General features: G+C 56.8%; 1 protein-coding gene across 2 annotated transcripts in view; it reads left to right on the top strand.

Moving 5' to 3' along the window:
- Nucleotides 1-16,811, top strand: part of PLXNA1 (plexin A1) — a 44,353-nt gene extending 27,542 nt beyond the window's left edge. The window contains exons 20-32 of one of the 2 annotated variants that reach the window (XM_021069450.1): nucleotides 30-264; nucleotides 2,063-2,205; nucleotides 3,331-3,587; nucleotides 3,910-3,976; nucleotides 8,852-8,998; nucleotides 9,086-9,245; nucleotides 9,950-10,053; nucleotides 10,266-10,362; nucleotides 10,664-10,854; nucleotides 10,942-11,111; nucleotides 12,183-12,395; nucleotides 12,475-12,625; nucleotides 13,757-16,811. In XM_021069450.1, coding sequence (XP_020925109.1) covers nucleotides 30-264; nucleotides 2,063-2,205; nucleotides 3,331-3,587; nucleotides 3,910-3,976; nucleotides 8,852-8,998; nucleotides 9,086-9,245; nucleotides 9,950-10,053; nucleotides 10,266-10,362; nucleotides 10,664-10,854; nucleotides 10,942-11,111; nucleotides 12,183-12,395; nucleotides 12,475-12,625; nucleotides 13,757-13,852 — 2,031 coding nt within the window. In that variant the 3' untranslated portion in view covers nucleotides 13,853-16,811. The remainder of the gene's footprint in view (nucleotides 1-29; nucleotides 265-2,062; nucleotides 2,206-3,330; nucleotides 3,588-3,909; nucleotides 3,977-8,851; nucleotides 8,999-9,085; nucleotides 9,246-9,949; nucleotides 10,054-10,265; nucleotides 10,363-10,663; nucleotides 10,855-10,941; nucleotides 11,112-12,182; nucleotides 12,396-12,474; nucleotides 12,626-13,756) is intronic. The other variant, XM_021069451.1, reaches the window with a different exon arrangement.

Raw genomic sequence — 27,186 nt, 5'->3', positions numbered from 1 at the left:
GGCACCTCCTGAGCAGTCTGCACCTCCAGGTCCGGGCCGGTGGCTTCGAGTTCTCGCCAGGGGTGCTGCAGGTGTACTCGGACAGCTTGCTGACGCTGCCTGCCATTGTGGGCATCGGCGGGGGCGGGGGCCTCCTACTGCTGGTCATTGTGGCTGTGCTCATCGCCTATAAGCGCAAATCACGGGACGCTGACCGCACCCTCAAGCGCCTGCAGCTCCAGATGGACAACCTGGAATCCCGCGTGGCCCTTGAGTGCAAGGAAGGTCTGTGAGGGCTGGGGGTTGGGGAGTGGGTGGCTCACCAAGCCTGTTGCTCCTGCTGAGCTGGGCCCACCCACCTGATCACGTTCCTGACAGCCTCACAGTGCCAGGCTTGGCCCAGGGAGGTGGGCAGGGGCCTTGTCTGGGGGCTTTCGTGGGGTGTCACTCGAAACACAGGTTCTGTCCAGAGAGCCCCCCATCATTTGTGTTCCAGCTTGACTTGTAGAACCCCAGACGGGCACACAACATTTTTGTGCCTTGATTTTTCAGTCTGTGGGATGGGCCTGTGACCAGATGTGGGGACTGTGTGCCAGTCCACCATCTGCAGTGTGCTGGCATGGGCTGTTCTGCCTGGCGCCGGGTGATACACTGAGGTGGGGACCTGTCTTCAACCCCTTTGCACACCTGACCTTGGCTTGGGCTGCCTCTGTCGAGCTCTGGGGTTGGGGAGTGGAAATCAATCAGCTTGGGCCACTGCAGCAAGGAGGTGTCATGGGATGCCTGTGCAGGGCAGTCAGGGCATAGCTGAGCCAAGTTCTCAGCTCCATCCGCAGGAACCCCTTCATCCCTGGCTCCCTCTCCTGTGGTGGCAGGATGGCCACAGTGCTCAGGCTCAGTTTCCCAGAGTAGATGCTGGCACTGAGCACACTGCTGTGGGACCGCTGGGTGGGCATTAAATGATGGATGCTGAGGCCAGGGCCTTGGGCACGCTGGAGAGTCCAGCTCCCGTGTGCCCGTGTGGGCACCAGGCAGCAAGCTGGTTGTTTGTGCTGGTTGCTGATCAGCCTGGCTAGCTTTCCTGGCTGTTGTGAGACAGTGTCTTAGGGCTGGCTGTGGCCCTCTCTACGCGAGCCCCCATTTGTATGTGCTTCTTGAAGCCCCATCTGGGCTGGGGGTTGTCACCAGGGGTGAATGAAGCAGTGCCACAGTGACTGGAGGTCTTGGCTGTGTCAGGGGTGGGAGTAACCTGGAATGTTTTGCAGATGTTAGCGGACGTTGGCGACACTGGGGCCAGGGAATGGGAGCTTCCTAACCAGGGATGAAGGCAGGGAGCTGGGTGGGATTGGAAGCCTCAACAGGGCCCTTGTGCCTAATGAACTTAGTGCTAGGTGGTCGTTAACTGTGCTGGACAGGTATCTGGTTGGCCCGGGACCCTGGCCCATCGCCCATCTTAAAACTGGGTCTGCATCCCGGGCGCCCCCTGAGTCCCAGGCAGGTGTTGGGGGCTGGGTGGCTGGAGGGGCTCTTCAGGGGGAGAGGGCTCTCCCTGGGCAAGGACAACCATCTGCCCGTCCTGCTGGGCTGAACCTCAGTGCCTGTATCTGGTAGAACATGTGCCCCCAGGGCTGACCGGGTGCAGGTAACTAGATGGCATGCCCTCAGGCCACTGTAGGACCACCCCTCATGGCTCTGGAATGTTCTTTGGGGCCTGCCTGCCTCTCTCCCTTCCTTCTGAATGTGGAGTCACCCCAAGGGGACAGGCATGTAGGGGGCCTGCTGGCTGAGCCTTGAGGGTGTGCTCACCCAGTGGCCTGTCTCTTTTTTCCCAGGTGTCCCAGAGGAGGAGGGGAGGGGGCACCGGCTTTCTTTGCCCCTGGAGTCTCTGCCGTCTTGGGTAACTTTGTAGCAGCGGCAGAGGGCCACCCCCTGTGTGAGGACTGGGGAAACAGGCCCAGGCAGGCTGAGATCCCTTTAAGTCATTAGTGGGTGGCAGAGCCGGAGCCTGAGCCAGGCCCTGAGTGTGGAAGGGCTGGGGCCTCAGGGACCCAGGAACCTGCCTTGACCACTCATCTGCCCACAGCCTTTGCAGAGCTGCAGACAGACATCCATGAGCTGACCAACGACCTGGATGGCGCAGGCATCCCCTTCCTCGACTACCGGACGTATGCCATGCGTGTGCTTTTCCCTGGGATTGAGGACCACCCGGTGCTCAAGGAGATGGAGGTGGGCTGCTGGCTGGGTCCTGAGGGTGGCCTGAGCCTGCTTAGAGGGGTGCTGGGAGGCTCCAAGGGGGTCTGTGCTGGTACAGCAGGGAGGGGGCCAGGCTCCTTGCAGCAAACTTTAGCCTGGGCTTCTGGAGCCCTCCTGTAGCCTGCCCAACCTGTCTACTGGGAGGTTCTGGGGGTCGAGCTTCATCAGTCAGAGGTTGCTGCCATGCGTGTTGGGAGGCACATGTGCTCAGCTGGGGTTTGTGTGGCAGATGGTGTGGGACCACAGAGCTGTCATCCAGGGCTCCCCAGTGGCTGGCCGGAAGCCCAGCCCCAACTCTGAACCGGCAGGGGGCTGGACAAGCCTGCTACCTTGTGTCCTCCAGGCAGGAGTGTCCCCTTGGATGTAGGGGAACCCCCTATGTGGCATTGTGAGTGGGGTGCACCCTCTTAAGTACAGCCCAGCAAGCCTTCCTGTCACCCTGGTTGGACCCAGGGAGCCTTGGGCTGCTCACTATCCCATTTGCTAAGACAGCAGCCATGTTGGGGGCTCCCCATCCCCCGTCGTGTGTGTCTCCCAGTGTTGCCATCTACTGCATTGGGTTCTTAGCGGTGACTGTTTCTATCTGGGACCTGGCACCCATCCTGCCTGGGCTGGGAGCCTGTGTCTCTCCTGCCCTGACAAGCCTCAGTGCAGATCAAGCAGGGCCCTGGAGCCAGCCACGCCTGCATTCCACTGTCTTTTCCACCTCTGTGCTGGGTGGCCCCAGCAAGCCACTCCCCTCCCTGGACTTCATTGTTCTCTGAGAAGTGGAGAGGGTGGTGTTTCTGCATCGGTACTGGTTGTGAGGGATCACAGACCTCTCAGTGGTTCCCATTAGACATGTCATACTTCCTCTGAGCTGCCAGAGCCAGGCCACCCTCGTGCTGCACCCCTACCACATGGCTATACCCAGGTTTCTGCCCGTGGTGGGCTTCTCAGGCAGCTGCCAATGCACGTCCATCCTGCTAGGACAGTTGGGGCTCTGGGACCTGTTAGGCAACGTGCCACCCGCCCCCAGGGCTGCCCAGGTGCGTGGGGCCTGGACAGCTCCTGGGCTGGTACACCCCTGAGATCTGAGCAGGCCCGCATCCCCCCCAGGTGCAGGCCAATGTGGAGAAGTCGTTGACACTGTTCGGGCAGCTGCTGACCAAGAAGCACTTCCTGCTGACCTTCATCCGCACCCTGGAGGCCCAGCGCAGCTTCTCCATGCGCGACCGTGGCAACGTGGCCTCGCTCATCATGACAGCCCTGCAGGGCGAGATGGAGTATGCGACGGGAGTGCTCAAGCAGTTGCTGTCCGACCTCATCGAGAAGAACCTGGAGAGCAAGAACCACCCCAAGCTGCTGCTGCGGCGGTAAGCTCTCCCCGCACCCCGCTGCCCTGGGGCCCCTCTTGCCTCACCTGCCCCTCCGCTCTGACCACAGCCTGCCCCCATGCCCATGCCCCTGCAACAGGGCGCCTGCCAGCCTGGCCCAGGTGCTGTAGAGGCAGTTCTGAGAACCCGCCCCTGGACATGCCTCTAGGGGACCCCACGGCACCAGGCCTGAGTCCTCATGATCAGATACCTGCTCCAAGGTCCAAGCCCGACCTTTGGCCCTGGAGAGGTGGTGGTGGGGTGTGATGTGGGTGGGCCTGGTATTGGGACTTACACCGCCCCGTCCATGTTCTGTCCCCAGGACTGAGTCGGTGGCAGAGAAGATGCTGACTAACTGGTTCACCTTCCTTCTGTACAAGTTCCTCAAGGTGAGCAGGCGGGAGCCTGGCTGGGAGGGACACGGGAAGCCAGAGGCTCAAGAACCTCGGTGTGACGCTCCCCACCTCACCCTGGGCCTGGCCAGTCCTCTTTCAGCCTTCAACGTAGGGGTGGATGCCCACTCTAAAGATGGTCCCATGGCCGCATATGGCTGAGCTGGGGTGTGGATCCAGGCCCCAGTGGGTCTGTGTGGTGCCCATGGCCCAGACCTGAGGTCAGAGGGGACCCCCTGGCACTGGGCCAGCCTGAGGAGGCGCCCGGGGGCCTCTCTCAGCCCCGTTGTGAGGAGAGGCAGCTCCCTGGGCTTCCTCTGCCATTCGTTGCCCAGACAATTCCCCGTGCAGGCCCGGGGGGCCCACCCCAGAGGTAGGCCTGGGAGCCAGGCTGTGCTCTGAGTGGGGTGTGGCCTTTGGGCGGCTAGACGGGGTGAAGGTGCACTTGGTTGGGGCCCTGAGCAGCTTAATGGGTCACCTGCACTTTAGGACCAGGAGGTCCTTGGACTCAGATGTCTGTCTGGCTTGCCTTAAAAAAACCTGAATGAATGCTTAATTCTTATAAGAGAGCCCCTGCTGCTTGGTGCCGTGTGGTGGACGACGGAACGGGCAAGGGGCCTGGGTCTGATCTTTTCTGTGGTGGCTTTGTGAAGGAGCTAGCAGACAGAGCAAAGGCCTTGAGGTGCCCACAGGTGGGTATGAGCTCAGGACTGAAATGATGCCCAGTGGCAATAACGCCATTCAGAGCCTCATGTTTCCTGTGAAGATGCAGTGGTTCGCAGCCCGCGTGCCGTGCTTGCCAGGTCATCTGTGCAAACCTGGTAGAGGGCATGGGCAGCCAGGCTCAAGCTCCATCATGGTTTCATCCATCCCTCTCATTCGGGCCCTGCACACCCAGTGTGACCCATGCACTCTACGAACCTGGTCGGGCGTGGGTTGGTGTAAGGCCGGCATGTAGCTGGTGTGGGCGTCACAGGCAGAGGCTGAGGGTCCTTTGGGCTTGGGCATTTCCAGCAGGACAGGCAGGTAGTGGATGGAGGGGGAGGCTAGAGGCCAGAGGGAGCAGGATGGAAGGAAGCCTGGAGGGGAGGGCAGTGCTGGGAGCCCTGCGGACCTGACCCCTGGCCCATGTTGTCCTTGGCGGGGGTCCTGGCCGAGAGGCTGAGCGGGGTCAGCTATGCACTCACTGCAGGGGAGGAAACTCGAGGAGCAGGTTGATGGCCCTGCTGCACAGCCATGCACACCAGCTTGGGGCCTGACACTGGCCCCTGACTGCTTTGTGCCACGGACTGTGCGAGTGTGTGTGCATGTGTGTGTGTTTTATGTTTACATGAAATAGAGTGGAGAGAACAAGAATCCCAGATACTCTGTCCCACTCCCTCCCCCACAGAGTGGTCCCTTGTCACCACTGGTGCGGGCATACTGACATCAGCATCGCCTGGGGCCGTGGTTGACATTGAGCTCATGCCTGGTGTTGTGCTTTCAGTATGTTTGGATGCGCATGTACTGTCACGTATCTGTTACTATACTGTCACGCAGAAGGTTGTCACTGCCCTAAAAACCCCCTGTGCTCGCCATTCTTTCCTCCTTCCCCAAGCAAACACCTGAGTTCGCTGTCTCCGTGGCTCTGCCTTTCCCAGAATGTCCTAAGTTGGGATCACACAGTGTGTATCCTTTTCAGGCTGGCTTCTGTTCCTAGTAACGTGCATTTAAGGCCCCCCCGCCCCAAGTTTCCTCATGGCCTGATGGCTCCTTTCTTTTTAGTATGCGCGAGCTATTTTTACACAACCCAGATTTTTTTCTTCATTCTTTGCTGTCTTTAGAAAAAAACATTTAACCAAGAAAGTGATCAGTACTCATTTTAGCACCCCCGAACAACAGAGGTGAGTCTCTCCGCAAGTTCTGGTGGAAGTGACCATCTGTTGAGTTGTGCGACTTCCCAGGCTGGTTTCTGAACTGAAGCAAATGTCTATAAATGAGTGTGCCTGTGACATTAGGAAGAAATCCTAGTACCTTTTCTTCATTGTGAGGGTCTTCTCTTTAGTGCCACATGTCTCTCACTATGGCCATCCGTGCAGCTCAGGATGCAGGCAGGTGTCCCATTCTCTAACCGCCGTGTAACGTTGCTGAATTACGGGTGTCAGCTGGTGCGTGACTGGTGGATGTCAGGGGAGGTTGACTTCTGGACAGCCCTGCAGCTGCATCCAGGCCAGTGATCTTTGCTCCCCTGTTAATGCTCGGGTGGGTTTCAGAAGAGACCGTGATCACACTTATCTTTCCTCCAAATGTGTTGTCCTGCGAGAGCCTTGCCTGCCCAGGCAGCAGACAGCACCTGCCATGTCAGCCTTTCTGTGCTTGTCAGCTGTGAAATATTTTGGCAGCTGGGTGCTTTCGTCTGTTTCTTTAATAAGTCGGCATCCTTTATGTGTTTGACCAGCCTCTTTATTTTGGTAACTTTTTTTTCCCATTTTCTAAAGTTTTATTGACATACAGTTGATTTACAAGGTCAGCCACTTTTATTTTTACTTCGAATTGTCTGTTTTTACATTTTGCTTGTTTTGGTGGGGGGGGTATTTCTTTCAGTAGATGAAGAGAATTTTTAAAACAAAAGTTTTCTGTCTTCAGTAGCTTCTGTGTTATACTGTTAGCACATGGTGTGAGGTAGGGATCTCATTTGTTTTTGTTTTTTTGTTTTTGTTTTTGTTTTTAACCCAAATGGAGAAGCCCTTGTTCTAACATCATTTATCGAATGGCCTGTACTCGAACTTTCACTTGGAAATTCATAGGCAGTTTCCACATATTTCTTCCAGCTGGGATGGGCAGTGCTGAGGCCTCCTCACTGCAGGAACCAGGCCCAGCAAGGGTTGGGCTGAGTTCTGGGGTCTCCTGTGTCCAGGAGGGAGAGGGTCAGTCCTGTTGGCTGGGCCAGGTGCACAGCCCGCTCAGCCTCACTTCCTGTGAGGACACATGTTTTCTAAGGACCTGCTGCTGTAAAGGAGATCGATCTGGGCTCGAATTCTGGTTTCTTTTTATTTGCTGTGTGATCATGGCCTGTAACCTTACCTGTGCCCTTCTGAGCTGCTTCCTTCCTCCAAGAGGAGCCCACCCCTGGCTCCTTTCTCATGGCCTTTGCAGGAGGAAAGCAGCTGGCATTGGCCCTGGCTCTCCTTGCATTCTCTGCTTCCCCACCAGCCCCACTGGCCCCAACCTGGCTGACCCAAGGCCGGTTTGCAGGTGAGACAGTCTCACAGGGGCCGTGTCTTTGGAAGGTCTTGGGATGCCCTGTGCCCACTGCTGTCCTTGACAGCTGTCTCTTTAATGACCACAGATACTAACAAGCAACCAGAGCATCTGGTTACCGGGTGGGGCGCTGTCTGTGGGCCCCGGGGCCAGGGAGCTGGCCAGGCTGCCTGCTGGAGCCACACTTGCTCCTGAGCTCCCTGGGGTGGCCAAGGCAGGAAGTACCTGTGCCTGGCTCAGGGGGGACTGACCAGTGCACGGCACACAGTGGCTCAGGCACTGTGGTCAAGGCAGCCCTCAGTGGGCAGGACATGGGCACTGTTCCAACAGCTCTTTTCATTCACAGCATGTGTTGTTCAGCGTTTGTCTGTAGGGCCCCGGCACACGTAGGCTCTGTGCTGGTCACTGGGGGTGGAACAGCAACCCAGACATGCCCTGGCCTTTAAGCAGCTTCCACTCCAGAGGGGAGATGGCAGAAAAACAAACAAGATCCTTTAAGAGGGCTCAGAGATGGGTTCCCAGCAGCCTTGGCCCCGGGTCACCCCAGAGGGCCTTTCTGACAAAAGGATGTCTGGTGGAGTCTGGAAGGGCCAGTGAAGACGCGATGGGAGCGTTCTGGTTGTAGGGTAGCAGATGCAAAGGCAGTGGGGAGTAGGAGGTGCCCTCGTGGCTGCAATGTTGAGGGGCCATGCAATTGAGGGGCCAATGGAGATGGGCAGAATAGACCTTCGCCAGTGTCCTGGTGGCCACCCTGCTAGCATCCTGCCCTGGGCGGTGTGATGTGTTGGGTCTGCTCTCGAGTTGGGGAAGGGAGGGAGGAGCAGCCCTCTCCTGCAGGGGCTCCCAGCCCAGTGGGCCCTCGACATCTGACAGTTTGTGGTGGCTCAGGCCAGGCAGCAGGACAGGAGTTGAGGTCTTGTCTGTGTGCAGCACTGGCTGCCTTGGGTGGGCTCCAGGAGTGAGGCGGCTGGGGCAGTGGTCCTTGTGAGGCCTGAGCTGAGGCGTGGGGTGGGGGGGCTTCAGGTGGGCTGGCCAGCCTTGGCCCCCGGCCCCCCTGCTGAGACATCCTTCACAGTTTTCATACCCGTCCTCCTGGGGGATGGTCTGTCACGTGGTCTGTTTATGGCGTTGGGGACATGGCTCGATCGTCAGTGTCGAAAAATGAGACACATGAACATGGGGAGATCTCGACAAGGCTCTTTACTTCTACAGAAGGGCACAGATACTCCAAAAAGCGCATGCACCCAACCAAGGACCCTCCCTTATTTATCCCTAACGCAGGTGATGTCCCTCTCCCCTTCCCATAGGTCAGGTCAGGGCGCACATTATTCCTGGTTGGCTAATTTGAAACAAATTGTTACTGGCAGAAGAGGGAAGTGGGGGGGTCGCAGGAAGGCGAGGGGGGTTGCAGGAAGGAGAACAGGAGCAAAATGGAGTAACCAAGATTTCCTTTGATAGAAAAGACATGTTACTTTCCACAATTGTCTCACGTGGGCTTGGGAACCAGGGTTTTCGAGTTTGGAAGTGTCACCTTTCTGCTTGGAGGGCCAGTGCAGACACACAGAGGCCAGGGCAGGGGTTGGGTACAACTGGGGTGCCTGGCTACAGCCTGACGCTGCCTGCCACCTGCAGGAGTGCGCGGGGGAGCCTCTCTTTATGCTCTACTGCGCCATCAAGCAGCAGATGGAGAAGGGCCCCATCGATGCCATCACGGGTGAGGCGCGCTACTCCCTGAGCGAGGACAAGCTCATCCGGCAGCAGATCGACTACAAGACACTGGTGAGCACCACCCACACTGACCCTGCCTGCCTGCCCCTGGGGAGGTGGAGAGGTGGGGGGCTGATGCTGTGCCCCTCCCACCTGCAGACCCTGAACTGCGTGAATCCTGAGAACGAGAATGCGCCTGAGGTGCCGGTGAAGGGGCTGAACTGCGACACAGTGACACAAGTCAAGGAGAAGCTGCTGGATGCCGTGTACAAGGGCGTCCCCTACTCTCAGAGGCCCAAGGCCGGGGACATGGACCTGGGTGAGCCCAGGAGAGGCATCCTGGCTGGGGGGCAGGGGCCGGGTTCCGTGTGGAGGCTGCAGGTAACACACGAGCTTGGCCAGGGAAGTCCAGGCACTGGGCACTGGTCTGGTGGATCTGAGGGGAGGTGGAGGCGGGTGGGTCTTGGTGGAGGCCACTGGCCCCAGGAGAGGCAGGGGTAGGGTTCCCATGAGCATTAAGGAGTGGCCGGGCCTTTGGAGCCGAGGGCTCTCAGGCTCGTGAGCCGGTCATGGGGATCACCTGCTGACCAAGGGAGGCCAGGGGAGGAGAGCAGGCCTGGGCCTGGCAACCCCTTGGTGATTGAGGCTGGGGCCGAAGGCCTTGAGCACCAGGCCAAACAGTTGGGCAAGAGCTCTGGAAGGCAGGACAGACCACGCGGGGTCAGGCCACCTGGGGTGGGGAGGCAGGTGGAGGGCCACAGGGGTTTTGCATGGGGGTTGCGGGGGGAGGGCTGCCGAGGTTGGGTGCAGGTAGAGGGCTGCCAGAGGGCCCAGGGCAGCAGCAGGGGTGCCTGGCTTCTGCGCTGAGCTAGACGGGAGCTGTCCTGCAAGGAGCGGGAAGGGCCCTTCACTCAGTGCCCCCTGGGTGCCTGTGACCCCGGGGGCCTGTCCAGATGGAGGGAAGAGAGAGCAGGGTGGCACTTGCCAGTGGCCCCACCACTCCAGCACTCCCCTCCCCCTCAGAGTGGCGCCAGGGTCGCATGGCCCGCATCATCCTGCAGGACGAGGACGTCACCACCAAGATAGATAATGACTGGAAGAGGCTCAACACACTGGCCCACTACCAGGTGACCCTCGACCCATGGCCACAGCTCAGGCCTCTCTTCCCACAGGGCTTGGGCATCCAGACCGGTGGTGGGGGCCGAGAGCTCCAGGAGGAAAGGGGTGGGGTCACACGTGTGATCATCTGGGCCCGTGGGTGGTCCCAGGGGAGGCTGAGGCCCAGGTGAGAGACTGGGCCCAGCTGGTGGGTCATGCATCCCTGGCCCTCTGCCCACAGGTGACTGACGGGTCCTCGGTGGCCTTAGTGCCCAAGCAGACGTCCGCCTACAACATCTCCAACTCGTCCACCTTCACCAAGTCCCTCAGCAGATACGGTGAGGCTGGTTGGGTAGCAGGCAGGCCCTCCGCCTGGAGGACCTGGCCTGGGGCGCTGCAGGAGGAGGTGCTGGGCTGTGGCCTGTGCCTGGGACCCTTAGCCTTTCCCAGATAGCAAGTTCCCCAACCGCGTCTGTAGTGCCAGTCCCTGGCACCACTGTCGCCATAGCCCAGGGAGGGGGCTGAGGGCCCCAGTTTCCACGTGAGGAGACTGAGGCTCAGACTGGGCAGCTGCTTGGCCCAAGGCCCCAGGTGGGCGTGAGTGCTGGATGCTGCAGCTGACGGGCATGGTGCCCGCAGAGAGCATGCTCCGCACGGCCAGCAGCCCGGACAGCCTGCGCTCCCGCACGCCCATGATCACGCCCGACCTGGAGAGTGGCACCAAGTTGTGGCACCTGGTCAAGAACCACGACCACCTGGACCAGCGTGAGGGCGACCGTGGCAGCAAGATGGTCTCAGAGATCTACCTGACTCGGCTGCTGGCCACCAAGGTGGGTGGGTGGGCTGGCCGGGACGGGCCACGAGGGTCAGGTCTTGGGGCCAGGGTAGTGCCTACAGTTGTGACCCCTTGTCTGCAGGGCACGCTGCAGAAGTTCGTGGACGACCTCTTCGAGACCATCTTCAGCACTGCACACCGGGGCTCTGCCCTGCCGCTGGCCATCAAATACATGTTCGACTTCCTGGACGAGCAGGCTGACCAGCACCAGATACACGACGCAGATGTGCGCCACACCTGGAAGAGCAACTGGTACCTGCGGGGGCTGGGGCAGGCTCAGGGTGGGAGGTGCAGCAGGTGAAGTGGGAGGTTGCAGTGCTGCTGGAGTCTGTCTTCCGGGGGCCGCAGTGAGGCTGAAGGCCGGTCCCTCTGAGTGGGCCTTCCTGACTCACCTGTTGGGGGGTTCCACGGCCCTAACGAGTGCTACTCCCTTGGATGTGTGTGTATGTCCCTGGCTGTGCACAGCTATGTGTAGGTGTGGGCTTCTGCATGAGAACAGCCTCAGTGGGCCAGGCCTGTGCTGGCAGACACTCCTGGGGCCCCCCACCCCCAAGTGGTCAGCAGCTTCCCTCCAGGGCAGCAGCTACTGCCTGGTCTGGCTTTCTTGTCCAGAGCTGCCTGCCTTTCTCAGAAGGGTCTGCCTTTGGCCTCTGGCATCTTCCTCCTGTTCCCTGTGGTATCCTCCCCCACCCCAACACTCTGCCCTCTAATGCCATGCCCCCAGCCTAGGATGCAGCCCAAGTCTTACTGCTCTGCCTGTGCTGCCCCAGACCTTGGGCCACGGGGCACCCCGGAGGCAGCCTCGTGCAGACAGCACTGTCAAGGGAAACTTGCTGTGATTTTGACAGTTATAGGCTTGTGCTATCCGTGTCAGGCACATTTGACACAATTGGTACAGCCAAGGACCCAAGTGTTAAACTTTGATTTAAATGTACACCCGCATGTGGCCAGTAGCTGTCGAAGCCCAGCCGGTGGGGTGGCATCTGGGGTCCCAAGGCCAGCTGTCTGGGGCTGGGTCTCCTGAGCCTTTCTGGTCTCATCACCAAGACTCATCTGGGCAGAAGCGGGCGGGCACCAGGCCTGGAGACTGTGGCCGGGCCCAGGGACCCACAGGTGTGCACACTTCGTTCCATGACCGTGGGGAGGGCTGGGCAGCAGGGCATGACCCTCACTTAGAGCCCAGCTCCTTGGGCCTATCTCCCAGTCTGTGTGGAAATCCACAGTCACTGTGACGGCGAGAGCCGAAGTCTGTGAGGCCACCGGCCGGCCCTTCCCCCACCGCCATAAGGGCTGCTGTCTGACCATGCACCCATCTGCCTGCAGCCTGCCCCTGCGCTTTTGGGTGAACGTGATCAAGAACCCGCAGTTTGTGTTCGACATCCACAAGAGCAGCATCACAGACGCCTGCCTGTCAGTGGTGGCCCAGACCTTCATGGACTCCTGCTCCACATCAGAGCACAAGCTGGGCAAGGACTCGCCCTCCAACAAATTGCTCTACGCCAAGGACATCCCCAATTACAAGAGCTGGGTGGAGAGGTGGGGGCGGGGGTTGGGAGGTGGGGGGTGGGGGGTGGGGGCCGGGGCCCAGCTCACACACCTGCCCGCCCTACTGCAGGTACTATGCTGACATTGCCAAGATGCCTGCCATCAGCGACCAGGACATGAGTGCGTACCTGGCCGAGCAGTCACGGCTACACCTGAGCCAGTTCAACAGCATGAGTGCCCTGCACGAGATCTACTCTTACATCAGCAAGTACAAAGATGAGGTGAGCACGCTGTCCATGCCAGCCTCACCCAGCAGGCTCCCTCCTCCGCCTGGGCTGGCTGACAGCGTGGGCGACCCTCCAGGGCAGGGCAGGGTAGGGCATGGGCCACCCTCGACCTTCTGCATCTTTCTGCTGCTGGAGCAAGGCATGCGTGGAGCTGGGCCTTCCTGAGATGCTGGGGACAAAGAGCTGTCTTGGGCTACACTGGACGGTGTACCTAGGGCTAGAGAGCAGAGCTATGGAGGCCACAAGGCTGCATCTGAGTGCCCAGGGCTAGGGGAGGTGAGGTAGAGGCAGGGCTGGCACTGTGTGTGCTGGTTTCAGGGGACTTGTGCTCTTCCCGAGGGACACAGAGCCTGACTGCCAGGTGCAGGGGAGGCGGCGGGGGGTGGGGGGGCAGGGGCTGTGTCCAGACTACCATGCTGGGAGAGGGGTCAGGACTTGCTGGTCTAACCATGGGGCCCGACTCCAGACTGTGACTGACTGAGCAGGAGGTGAGAAGGCTGCAGGAAGCACATCAGGAGTCAGCTCGAACTTTTGTGCGAGTTTGTGCGGATGGAGCTCTGAGCTCAGGACGTGGGGCCACAGCTAAGCAGGAGGACCCTCAGCCGAGGTTCCAGGAAGCAGCCCAGGCCTGAGTCCAGAGCAGGCAAGGGCATGGGCCAAGCCCCAGGACCCACAGACAGAGGCAGTAGGGGCATGGGAAGCAGGGCCCAGGAGGACGGGCAGAGACCTGGTTTTTCCTTGGGCCTCTGCTGTGAGGGGCACAGAGACATGGGCAGTGGGAGGGGATGGAGGCAGACGGGCAGCAGACAGGAGCGTGGGAGAGCAGACAGTATGGGGACCCGAGGGCGCTGGGCCAGGCCCTGGGGATCTCTGTCCCATTGGACAGTTGGGCACACTGTGCAGAGGGCACATGGGGGGCTGGTAGTAACAGAGCTCTGTCTGGAATGGTGTTGGGGTCATGAAGGAAGACTGGATTACCTGGGGACCTGGGGTCTTGGTTCCAGGCTCAAAACCCAGGCCGCTCAGCTGAGAGTGGAAGGGGCAAACCTGGCCTCTTCCTGGGAGCCCCACCAGCCGGGGTACTGCTTGTGAGGCCTGTCCTGATGCCCCTACCTGACCCCGCAGATCCTGACGGCCCTGGAGAAGGATGAACAGGCCCGGCGGCAGCGGCTCCGGAGCAAGTTGGAGCAGGTGGTGGACACCATGGCCTTGAGCAGCTGAGCCACTGGCCATGACTGCCCGGCCAGCGGGAGTTGAGTGAGAGGTCCCTCGGGGGTGGCCTCTGTCTGGCGGCCAGAGCTGGGAGGTACACGGAGGCAGCCTTGCCCCAGCTGTGGCAGGTGCTGTGCCCTGGGGACCAGGTGTGCAGTCCTGATCCCCCTGGCCTTCCCCGACCCCTTCCTGCCCATGGGGGTCCTGGCTCTAAATTGGTGTGGATGAGAGTTGCTGTAGCACCTCCACACCAGAGCTGCTTGCCACAGGGCTGGGAAGCCCAGCTGTGACCAGGGGCCTTCTCGGAACAACAGGCTGACTGCCGTGACCCCTCTGGGAGGGAGAGGCTGGGCTGCCAAGGCCAGGAGGGCCAGGCCCAGGGGCTGGGAGGGGGTCGGCTGTGCCCGGCTTCCTGGGCAGTCTGAGGGCTGAGGGAGGCTGAATGCCTGGGACCCAGCCAAGGTGGGCCTGAGTCAGTCTGGCCATTGCCACCCACCTGCCACACCGGCTCCCCCATGTTTGCCGCTGCACCGCCGCCACCATCCTCCGATTCACCGCGTGCTCTCCGCGGCCGAGGCCAGAGCGCCGTGATGACCTCGCCCAGAGAGAGGCCCCCGGCTCCCTCCTATGGAGGGGCTGCAGGACAGCTCCATGCAGGGCCCATGTGACTTCCGGAAGGACTCGGATCCCGTTCTGTCCTCAGGGCTGTGCCTCTGGGAGCCACTGGGCCTGGGGCTCCGGGCCATGAGTGCACGTTCCCTTTATTTATTCCCCCACCCCTGGGCTGGCCTCCCGGCTGTGGATGCCTCAGGGGCAGCCCTGGTCACCCTCCCCCTCCCTCTACCCCCCACCTTCCAATGGCTTCCAGTCTGGCCCCTCAACAGCGTGTCACCCCTTGGAGCGCAGGACATCTGGGGACAATGCTCGTGTTTTATGGGAACAAGGGGGTCTTGCTGTACTCTGCTTGGACAGCCTGAGTTGAGGGGGGGCCTCGGACCATACCCTCTGGCCTGGCGGGAGCAGGACGCAGTGACCAGAGGGCCTGAAGTCGGCTCTGCCCACCCTGCCCTCGGCGAGCGAGAGAACACATTTTAATTAAAACCTGTACATATATATACATATATATATATGTGGCTCTAGCCTCAGTCTCCAGCCCCAGTGGGGTCCTGTACAGTAAACTGGAGGAGGAGAAATTTTACAATTTAGAATAAGAAAATCAAGGCAGCGGGAAAGTGATACCAAACGTCGTGGAGAAAGTTTCCGCAGTTTCCCCGCGTGGAGCCCCACCCCAGGCCTCCTGTTTTTGTTTTGACGTGAGAAGGAGAGAACTTCTCAGCCCGAGAGCTTCGCAGACGAGGGCCGAGGATTCCTGCATGACTGTGCTAGCGTTTAGTCTGACTTGATCTTTTTAAAACTGCAAGTGTTGAATACTAGAGGTTGTTAGGCCCTTTTTTCATGTTTTTTAATTAATCAGTCACTTGTGAAGACAGTGGCCCGTCCCCTTTTCAATTCACTTTTTGACGGTACTAGATTCCCGTGGACTTTAAGGGACAGCTAACTGTGGCCACCCCGCACCCCCCCAGGCAGCGCCAGCCAGACCGCGCACCCTAATCAGTTTAGGAGCTGCTCCCTCGCGGGAGGAGGGGGTGAACTCCACCACCTCCTGACTCAGGAAGCTCCTGGAATGGGGTGCAGGGTCCCTGGACCCCATGAGAACTGAGCAGGGCTCAGGCCTCCTGCCACAGTGGGCGTCCAGCTGGAGCTCAGGCAGGACGGGCGCTGGCCTGGGTGTGAGTCACACCCCCCCCCCCGAGTCTTCCCTGAGGCTGCTTCTGATTGAAGCCCCTGTTCTTCCAGCCCCACCCGGTCTGGGGCGCTCCTTGCCCCTGCGCCGCCCTCTTCAGAATCCAGTTCCAAGGTCTCTTCCTAGCACCACCCCTTCCCCGGCCCCCACAGGGTGCTGGGCCCCTGTGCCCACCCTGTGGTCAGCTGGCTGGGCGGTGGTGACGCAGGGGGAGGGGCCTGCCGGCACGTGGCCTCGTGAAGCATGCACACGTGTCAGGTGCAAGCACTTTAGCACTGTCTGTTTACACACGAGCTGACCGCTGACCTAAGTCTGCCGTCCACCCAGCAGCACCGCTGCACCGCCCTTCCCTGGGGACTGCAGTCAGGTTGAGTCCTGGCTCCGTGGTGCCCCGGCCCCCACTGACACCTCTGCACCCTCCAGCCAGGCTCTCCGACCCCAAGCTCCAGCTCTGGCCTGAGGATGGCAGGAGCCGGGGATTGGAGCCCTGCTCTGTGCAGGGAGGTGGGTTTGGTTGCCCCGAAGACCCCCTGCAGCCCCAGGACTGGGGGGCCTGGGCCATGGCGCAGGGCGCTATGCCAGGACACCCACCCACCCCAGACACTGCTGCTACCGCCCACCTCACCCGCACACGTCTCAGGAGTGCCAGGGCGGCTCAGCCTCGGAGTGGGAGCCTGGCCTCTCCATATACCTCGAGCTTGCCCGTACTCTCTGGCCCTGGCCACCGCCTCCCTGCTTCCCAACCCCGGGGCCCATGGAAGGGGGGCTGCAGTGCCAAGACAGGCCCAGCGTCACCCTACCCACCCTGGTTTACCCCTGCCGAGCGAGCCTCCGCCTGGTTCTTCCCAGTTCTGGAGCTGAGGGCTCACGCCGTTGGTGCTACACAAGCTAGTATAGATATATTTAGAGAGAGAGAGCTATTTTTAAGATGAAGCCCACAATTAGCTGTCCTTTAACGCCGCAGGGCCCCCACCCAAAAGAAGAGCAATCGCTCAGGAGCCGGAGCTGCCCCTCGGCCACTGCCTCTCCCAGGGGCGCTGTGGCTGAAATGGCACTCGGCCCACAGGTTGTGTAAATACACGGTTATTTCCTATTTTACTGTCTCAGATTTAGTACTTGTAAATACACACACATTAAGGAGAGAGTAAACATTTTTGCTAAAGCTCACGCCTCTGGGTCTTCCTTGCTGGGGAGTCTGGGGTGGGGCTGTGAGGCCAGTAGGCCTATGAGTACATCCCCGCTTCCATCCTCAGAGCAGTGTTCTGCATTGCTGGGGCACCTGCCCTCGGCCTGGCTGGGCCTTGATGCCCTCGGCTCTGGCTGCCAGGTCTCTGCAGGACTGCAGATGCTGTGCAGTGTGGTGTCCATCCTCGCAGAGTTCCTGTGTGCTGGGCCCTGGGGGCACGGGGAACCACCAGCTGAAACAGGCACAGGGCTTTGTGTCAGCCAGACAGTCCTGTCGTCCTGGCGCCACACACGGTGTCCTCAACTTCCCTAACTGTTCTGCCTCAGATGAGAGCAGTGCAGATGCAGATAGAGGGCCTGGGGCATTCTGGGCACCATGGTCCCAGGTCCCATCTGAGCAGCAGGGCTGGAGCTGCATGTCCTAGACTTCTCGGCGGGAGCACCCCGTTGGGAGCCTTGTAGCCGAGGAATCTGGTTTGGGAAATCCTGGCCTTTCCTACACAGGCTGTCATTCATCCTGTGAGTTCTGACACATGGTTTCTTGGCAGAGAAGGTATTGGTGCTGCCTTTCTTGGGGGGTGGCTGTGGGCTGTTGCTTCTGGGGCCCAACAGGCAAGTGTTCCTGCCCGGAGGCGTGGCCATCAGGTGATGACTGGGAGAGGCAGGCCTATGTCTGGAGGAGACAGGTGTCACCGACCCAAAGGGCTACTGCACACCTGTATGTACCTGACTTCCAGGCAGTGATAGTGACAAGAACCAGTGTGGACCTCACAGCGCCCCAGACAGCAAGCTGAGGGGCTATAAGTTTCTTGCAAGACTGAAAGCCGGCCCCCATGCCAGGAGGGGGGTCCCCAGAGAAGCCGGGTGGCGCTGCCTGCCTTCCTGCAGCATCTCCACTCCAAGGGCTCTGATGGGCCCATAAATTGTCACCTTTGCCTCCTGCTGCACAGGGGCCGCCCTCAACAGCCGGCATACAGGCAGCCAGTGAAGCACCAGGCTCCATTACCAAGAAAGAGTCAGTGTAATCAGCGTGAAATTGCATCGGAAACAAATTTAGCAAACATGGTCCCGTTTGGGGTGTGACGTGCCCTGTTCCCATTGCTCTGTCCCCACAGCTTTCCAGCACAATCAGCCCTGCCTCAATTACCCTCGTTAGGCTGCCGAGGGCCCAGCCCTGCTAGCCTGCCAGCAGCTGATTGTCCCTGAGCGCACGCAATCAGCGCTCACCATGATCAAGTGTGATTATGCAGGGACTGTGGTGTGGGAGGGGGCGGGTGCCTCGCATTGCCACGCACATGGGCTCATCCAGCATGTTAGCCATCGGCTGTCAATACTGGGCCAGCCAGCTGTCAGCAGGGCAGTGGGTGGGGGTGTCTGGGCAGCAGGGGGTGAGACCAGCTGACAATCCAGCACGTTAGGCTGAGACTGTTGTGTGCCAAACACAAGCACTGGTGATGGGGTGGTGGACGGAGCACAACTCTAAGCAAGGGTAAAATAATAGGCAAAGCTAAGACAGTGCCCAGGTAACTGTGGGGCGGCATGCATTGGCAGCCAGCTGGGCAGACAGGGAGGGCCGTCTGGGGAGGGGCAGCAGCGTGCAGACCAAGAGGGAACGACCTGAGCAGGGCAACCTCTGCTGCATGAGCACCAGTGAGCAGAGGCCAGGTGGTCAGCATGTGAAACCAAGCATGGTCCACGGAGGGAGGGGCCAAAGGCCCCAAGAGGAGCAGAGGCTGTTCCAGTCTCCTTGAGAGCAGGGAAGTTGGGCCCCGACTCACATTTGGAGGGCCCCTGGTTGCTACATTCCTTTGGGGCCCTCCTGGAGGCCCCGAGGCCATTCAGGCAATATTTCTTTTTTTTTTTTTTTTTTTTTTTGTCTTTCCTGTGGCATGTGGAGGTTCCCAGGCTAGGGGTCGAATCGGAGCTGTAAACACCGGCCTATACCACAGCCACAGCAACGCCAGATCCAGGCCGCATCTGCGACCTGTACCACAGCTCACGGCATCGCTGGATACTTAACTCACTGAGCAAGGCCAGGGACTGAACCCACAACCTCATGGTTCCTAGTCGGATTTGTTAACCACTGAGCCACGATGGGAACTCCAGGCAATATTTCTTCATGGCACGTGTGGTCAGTCTGAAAAGGGGCCTCGGGACTCGTTCTGACCATTGAAGCGTCCATGGAAGAGGCTTGGGTCACATCTGGGCTGGGCATCTAGCTCTTGGTGTGAGGGTTCCATGGAGTAGAGCTGCCAGCTGATCTGTGCGAGGCACATGGCACAAGGTTTTGCAGGACACAGACATTGGGGGAACTGTTTCTACAGCACAGTCCAGAACATGCTGATATATGCTTGGAGCATTCAGTATACAAGAGGACCTGGGGACAAAAGGTGAGATGTGCCACTGGCCCACGGACACAGAGCTGTCAGCGATGGGGCCAGGATTCAAGCCCAGACTGTCCACCAGCTCACTGGAGTCTAATTACTTATTTTGAGAAACTGGCTTTTCGGGCATCATTGCTGCATCCGGCTGAGGACCACCCTGAGCATGTGTTCCCTCTTGGTCTGCATGCTGCTGCCCCTCTCCAGGAGAAATGACAGACTCTCAACCTCAACTTGCTGAGCAATGAAAGAGACCTGGTTGGCTCCTGCAATACGAAGTCCAAGGGTATATCTGGTTTCAGACATGGCTTGATCCGGGGGATCCATGAGGTCACGAGGAATCTGCCTTTCTCCTTTGTCCTCCATACAGGTTTTCTTCTCGGGCAGGCTCTTCCCAAGTCAGGGGCACCATAGCTGCCAGCAGCTCGAGGCTAACCAGCTTAGCAGCCATGGCGTTAAAAAAGCTCCACTGGTACACACATATCCGATAAGGATTTCATTGTCCAACTTTTGGGCACATGTCTATTTGAACCAATCATTCTGGCCCAGAGAATAAGGTGCTCTTGCTGGCTGGATCCAGGTCATATGGCCAGTAGGAGGAGTCAGTCCATTTGCCCTGAGGGTTTTGCAAATTATCCAGAGCTGTGCCTGCACAGATGAGGAGTCTCACGTGTGCACGGGATTCCTGGAGTGGGGGTTGTCGGGGGTGCAGAGGGCATCTCTCTGATTACCCAGTCCCTTCCTGGTGGCCTCTAATTAATTGCTGACTACCTACTTGAAACTCACTTAAAATGCCTGAGTCCTGTGTACCACCCAGCTTGTGTTGCCTGAGTGACCTTGGCGATGGGGAGGTCCAGCCCAGCACTACCCACTATGCAGGTGAGCTCTGCCAGGTGAGGCGGGGCCAGGCTTCAGAATGACAGGGAGGCAATTCCACATCTATGGCCATGAGGGTGGATTGACCCCAAGCTGATCCCTAACCTGGAAGGTTCTGTCACAACAGGCTGGAGTGAGCACCTGCAGGGCTTGAGATGGGTGTGGGGGGACCTACAACAGCCTGAGCAATACCATCTCTCCCCACCCCACCCCCAGCTCATTCACTCACGTCCACACTACCAACTGCTACCCATCCAATGCCAGTACCTCGCCCCATGCCCCACCCCACTTCCTCTCTGGCCCCCCAGATCCATCCCCAGGTCCAGCCACATTAGGTGGAGACACGGTCACAAAGAGTTTGGTCTCACAGGGGTCAGTGACATTGGGAACATGAGATATGCAGCCACCGAGGAAAGCAGTGCAGTGGGTCCTTAAAAGTTCAACAGAGCTGCCATAGGCCCCAGCAATCTGACTTCTGGGTGTATATAGGACAGGCCTGAAAGCAGGTGCTCCAGGAGACTTCTGTACACCCGTGTTCACTGCAGCCGGGAGATGGAAGCAACACAGGGGATAAACAAATGGTGATAAACACACACAAGGGACTGTGATGCAGCCTTCAACAGGAAGGAGGTTCTGACACCTGCTATAACGTGGATGAACCTTGAAGACACTGTGTTCATTACTGCCACTGAATTGTGCATAAAAAATGCTTAAGATGGCAAATTTCATGTTCTGTGTATCTTTCCACCTGGCTTTCGCTGTGGGTGGGGGAGGGCCACAGAATGTTCCGGAGCAGGACAGCCCCACCCTTTCCTTGAGGCTTACTTGTCTCATCTACCCCACCGGCTGCAGGGAGAGTGGCCCCATGGCTCCCACCTCTGGCCTCATCTCACTGCCCTCTCAGGGGGAGGTGCTGCTTACAACCCCCAAAGCAGAACATTTCACCTTCTCGCCCCAGACCCTACCTGCCAGTCGTCCAGTCCCAAGGCCCAACGCCAGGTCCTTCTCGAGGGCGAATGCTCCTACTCCATTGGGGGTTCTGTCTGTGGCCAAGTCTGTCCCCTGACCTGGGCTCTGGGCAGCTCTAAGGCCTCCCCTGGTAGCCTGGCCGACAGGAGGAGCCCAGCTCCCAGAAAGAACCCCCAAAGCCCATCTCAAACACCTCCCTATTTTTAATGGATAAACATTTTCACCTATATAACCCCATTAATATCTGCATATTCGAATCACAATTGTCTCAAAACTGCCTTTTCACAGGTGCTTTGTTGAACAAGACACCCTTGGCCTTGTGTCCTCCTCAACATAGGCCCTTGGTCTGAGGCTCTGAGGTCAGGTGCCCAGCCTGTAGGACTGGGCCTGCACCACCAGGCTGGTGGCGGTTTGGTGGCCCAGCCGGTCCTGGCGCCACCCCTGGCATTTCACTCCCTTGTCCTTCCAGCTCCCTCAAAACTTCCTCTAGACACACATTTTCCTTTTCAACTTGAAGACTGTATTTAAGAGGGAACTTATGAGGAATTCCCATTGTGGCACAGTGGAAACAAATCCGACTGGTATCCATGAGGATGTGGGTTCGAACCTTGGCCTCACTCAGTGGGTTAAGGATCTAGCATTGCTGTGGTGTAAGCCACATATGTGGCTTAGATCCTGCATTGCTGTGGCTGTGGTGTAGACTGGCAGCTGTGGCTCCAATTGGACCCCTGGCCTGGGAACTTCCATATACCTTGAGTAAAAGGAAAAAAAAAAAAAAAAAAAAGAGGGAATTCATGGCACTGTAGTGAGTGGAAGACAGTATCACCCACCTGCCACAGTAGAAAGTGACTGTAAAACAATGAAAGTAAAAATATGAAATTCTAACATCAAGCAGTTGCCAGCAGGAAGGTACACATGCTGGCCGGGGTTGGGGACACTGGCCAATCCTCTGGCCGTCCCGCACTCACGGACCCCAGCCTGCGCTTCCGCTTCCCCTCCCTTTCTGCCTTCCTGCCAGGAGCCGTGACCAGCACCCGTTACCCTCCAGCCTGTGCCCCAACAACGCTTTGGCAGGATCCTCAGCTCACCCTGTCTGTCCAGTCTGTCTCCCGCAAACCCACTCAGGCAAGTCCTGCACAGCTGGCTGCCTGCTTGGCAGTGAGCCCTTCCTCCCTGGTTTCTGCCCCAATATCAACCTGACACCCAAGCATGGGCTTGGATGGCTGAGTGGGTTGTGTGCCTCTGCCTGGTATGTGACCCTCCTGAAAGGGCACGGGTGGGTACAGAGCAGTTTTTACTTCTAGAAAAAGCCAGGAGGTCTTCTTTTCTCTTGCTGGAGTAAATTACTCCAAAACCCTCTCTAAGACTCAAATTCCTCCCCAGGGATTGGAATGCAGGCAAGCAGGGGTCTTCCTGGCAGGGAGGGTCTGGTACTAGGTACCCTGAGACTGCAGGGGGTCTCTGTGGGCCTCAGCTGCATGTCTGTCAGGTGGGAGAACAACTCCCTTATGCCCTACGGGCAGGTCTGTGCAGTGTGTGCAAACAGAGGGTGTGTCTGAGCCCCTCGAGGTGTTTTCATCCCTGGATACCTTGCTACCTGGAGAGTGAGACTAACTGGAGCCAAGGAATTCCCTCCCCAACCCACCCTCCAGGTGAGACTGTGCACGGGAAGGGGGTCTGAAATCCCCGAGGTGGCCTCATGCAGCACAAGCCACCACCATCCAGGGAGGAACAAGCCAAGTTCCCATGCAGAGAGGACAGGTGCGGGGCTGGGGGCTGGGTGAGCAAGGCCCCACCTCATGGTGGGATTTGGGAGAAGGCGAGGAAGGGGCAGGACGAAGGTCTGAGGGACAGTGACCTGCTTTATGAGGCTGGCCCAGGGCAGAGAGGTGCTGAGGGGGCGGCAGCACAGGAAGACGAGGCTGCTGGGGGTGGGGGTGGGGTGTGTAGGGGAGAGCAGCCTCACCACAGAGGAGCCACACCTGCCCCAAAGCCAGGTGGTCAGCTAGGACCAGAGTCACGTAGGATCAGAGCTGCTCCCACACAACTCCAGGAAGACCTGTGCTCACTGTAGTCTAAGCTGAGGGCCCCCTGTGGGGTTGTAGAGTGCACGACCTGTAGAGCTGCACAAGGCAGCCCTGAGTGGGTGAGACACTCCCATCGGAGGCCAACAGTGGGACAGGCCTCCTGGTACTAGTGTCAGCTTTCCTCTGCCCCCACCACCATTTAGGGAGGCAGAGCCTGTTAGGGAGTTGAACTGTGACCTGGACTCAATCTTTAAATACCTCTAGATTGAGAGATTTGCTTCTCAGTTGGGCAGAAGCTGGGGGCCGAGATGAGATAAACTCCTGGCAACTAAGAAGCTGCTTTGGAACTGAGTTTGCTTTCAACCCCAGAGGCTGCACTGAGCTGGGATGCAGGTGTTAGGCTCTGCCTGCAGCCAGTCCTTGGTCTTGGGAACTGCCCCGCCCCCCATCAGGGAGTGTGCCAGTAGAGCTGCCACGCCCCTTGGGCACATGACCCCAGCTGGCCAATCAGACCCTCCCTTCCTTTTGGCTCAACAACCTGATCAGGATCAAGTTTTTTCCCTGAAACTGTTGAAAAGAGCGAATGCTCCTTTAGGTGGGGTGTCGTGGGGACTGGGGGCGGGGGTGGTGGTGGTTGCAAATTCATGAACTTGTGTAAGTGACGCCAGCTCAGCAATGTGGAGCCCAGGAGATGAGACAGAGAAGAATTAAAGTCCTGGGGCCAGGCCCCCTATAGACAGGCTCTACTGTCTACTGCCTTCATTTACATTAGCCAGCAAATTCTTTTCTGGCTTTTCTCAAATCCATCTGCCACGTGCGATTTGGGAGTATAGCCACACACCACTCCACACTCTGCCATTGGTCGTGCGGGAACGTGAGACTGGTGGCCTGAGTCAGACTGCTGTGGCTGTAAAACACACATCTTGTAAAACTTTGCATTAAAATTGTCTCTACTGACCACATGTTGAAATGGTAATATGTTGGAGAGTCAGGGTTAAATAAGACGTTATTAGATTAACTTGTACGTGTTCCATTAAAAATTTTAAATATGGCCACTAGAAAATTTAAAATTACGTTTCTGACTCACATTCTATTTCCATTGGACAGGGCGGGACCAGAACAATTTTCTAGGGTGGTGTGTGTGTCTGTGTGTGTGTCTTAACAACGGTTTCTGAGGAGAGTGATTTCTGCCAATCAGCGGGGTTTCTGGTTTTCTAGACTGTAGTGGATCTTGGCAAGTTTTTTGGGGAGAGAACTGGGGATGAGAGGAAACTACAATTTTTCTCCTAAGTAGCTTTGCTGAGCTGTAGGTCGAATACCAGACAGCTCACCACTTAGAATGTGCAGCTCACCGCTTAGAACGTGTTTATTCACACAGTTGTAGAACCACCACTACAAGCCCTTTTAGAACACGATCATCAGCCCGGAGGAGCCCCCACACCCTTCAGCTTCCACTTCCTGCATTTCTCCCCACCCCCAGCCCCACTAATCTACTCTCTGTCCCACAGAACTGCCTGTTCTGGACATTTCATAGGAACACAGTTACACAACATGTGGCCTTTTGTGTCTGGTTTCTTTCCCACTGTGTGACATAGTCTAGGTTCGGCTCTGTGGTAGCCTGTGTCAGTGCTTCTTTCCTTTTTAATCACTGAGCCAACAATACTGATACGTGGACCCAATACCCTTCATCCAACAATACTGATGTGTGGACCGCATATTCTTCACCCGTTTAGAGCTGAAGGACATCTAAGTTGTTCCCAGTTCTAGACTTAGGAAAAATGCTGCTGTGGGCCGTTTGTGCTCAAGTTTCATGTGCATATATGTTTTCATTCTCCTAGGTATGTACCTAGGAGTGGAATTGCTGTATCATATGGTCCGGCAATCTATGATTAATTATTTAAGGGACCTCCACACTGCTTTCCAGAGTGGCTGTACATTTTCCATCCCACAATCTGACCCCATTCCTCACATTCTCGCCAACACTAGTTACTGTCTGCCTTTTTGATCACAGCCATCCTGGTGTGAAATGCTATCTCTTGTGGTTTTGACTTGCATTTCCCTGATGGCTAGTGACACTGAGCATCTTTGCATGTGTTTATTGACCACTCACTGGCTATATATTTTGTTTAGAGAAACACCTATTCAGATCCTTTTCCCATTTTTAAATTAGGTTGTCTTTTTATTATTAAGTTGTAAGTGTTCTCCATTTAACATAGTCCATGATCAGAGACATTATTTGCAAAAAAAATTTCTCCCATTCTGTGAGTTGTCTTTTCACTTTCTTGATATGTTTTAAATGCTTAGCTTTTGATTTAAAAAAAATGGGAGGAGTTCCCATTGTGGCTCAGCAGTATCCATGAGGATGTGAGTTCGGTCCCTGGCCTCGCTCAGTGGGTTAAGGATCTGGTGTTGTCATGAACCATGGTGTAGGTCGCAGATGCGGCTCAGATCCCGCTTTGCTGTGGCTGTGTCGTAGGCCGGCAGCTGCAGCTCCAGCTTGACCCCTAGCCTGGGAACCTCTATATGCCTCAGGCGAGGCCCTTAAAATAAAAAAAGAAAACAAAAGAATGGGAATGTGATATTAGGTTGAGGAGGGAAGGATGGAACCCAGGAAACATCAAATAGTCAGGGTGGTGCCTGGGAAAGAAAGAGGACAATGAACTCTGAGAAACAGAGTACTGAGTGCAAGCTCCTTCAAAGCTGGTCACTTGGTGATAAACTCTGTTTCTTTAAAAAAATTTAAAACTGTGGTAATTTACATCTAATAAAATTTACCATCTTAACATTTTTAAGTGGCATTTAGTACATTAAGTGCAGTGGCATTAAGCACATTCACACTGTCGTGCAACCATCACCATCATCTTGAGAATATTTTCATCTTCCCAAACTGAAACTCTGTCCCCATTAACACTAATTGCTGCCCCCAAACCCCTGGCCCCACCATCTATTTTCTGTCTCTCTGACTATGACTGCTTTAGGGACCTCATACAAGTGGATCATACAGTGTATGTCTTTTTCTGACTGACTTATTTCACTGAGCATAGTGTTCTCAAGGTTCATCCATGTTGTCACATAAGCCAGATTTTCTTTCCTCTGTAAATCTGAGTAACATTCCATCATGAGGGAGTTGCTGTCGTGGCTCAGTGGTTCACGAACCCAACTAGTATCATGAGGACGTGGGTTCAATCCCTGGCCTCACTTAGTGGGTTAAGGATCTGGCATTGCTGTGGCTGTGGCGTAGGCCAGCAGCTACAGCTCTAATTTGACCCCTAGCCTGGGAACCTCCATATGTTGTGGACCAAAAAAAATATTCCATCATGAGTGTGGACCACACTTTTTTTTTTAATCCGCTCATCTGTGGTGGAACACTTGGGGTACTTTTACCTCTTGGCTGTTGTGAATAATGCTGCTGTGAACATGGGTGTGCAAATATCTCTTCCAGACCCTGTTTTCACTTCTTTTGGGTGTGTACCCAGAAGTGGAATTGTTATATCATGTGGTAATTTTATGTTTATTTTTTGAGGAACTGCCATACTGTTTTCCGCAGTAGCTGCACCATTTTACCTTCCCACCTGTAATGCATTAGGGTTCTTATTTCTCCACATCCTTGCCAACACTTGCTATTTTCTGTTTTCTTTTTCCTTCTGACAGTAGTCATTGTAACAAGGTGGCATCTCCTTGTGGTTTCAATTTGCATTTCCCTAATTATAGTGATGTTGAATATCTTTCCCTTTGCTTATTTCCATTTGTCTGTCTTGGAGAAACATCTCTTCAAATCCTTTGCTCATTTTTAAATTGGATTGTTTGGTTTTTTCTTGTTGAGTTCTAGGAGTTCTCTATATATTCTGGATATTCATCTCTTATCAATATGTGACTTGTAAACATTACCTCACGTTCTCTGAGTTGCCTGTTAATGCTGTTGATACTCTCTTTTGATACACAACAAACTTAATTTTCATGAGGCCCAATGTCTATTTTTTCTTTTGTTGCCTGTGAAAAGAAAAATACTGTTGTGACTTCTCTGAAATTATCTTTATTTCATCCTCTTTGAAAGACAGTTTCAGCAGGTACACAATTGTGTTGAGTAATTTTCTCCCGTTG

The sequence above is a fragment of the Sus scrofa genome, chromosome 13 (assembly GCF_000003025.6).
Source record: "Sus scrofa isolate TJ Tabasco breed Duroc chromosome 13, Sscrofa11.1, whole genome shotgun sequence".
Taxonomy (NCBI): domain Eukaryota; kingdom Metazoa; phylum Chordata; class Mammalia; order Artiodactyla; family Suidae; genus Sus; species Sus scrofa.
The sequence above is the reverse complement of the archived record's forward strand: the minus strand, read 5'-3'. Positions and strand labels throughout refer to the sequence as shown.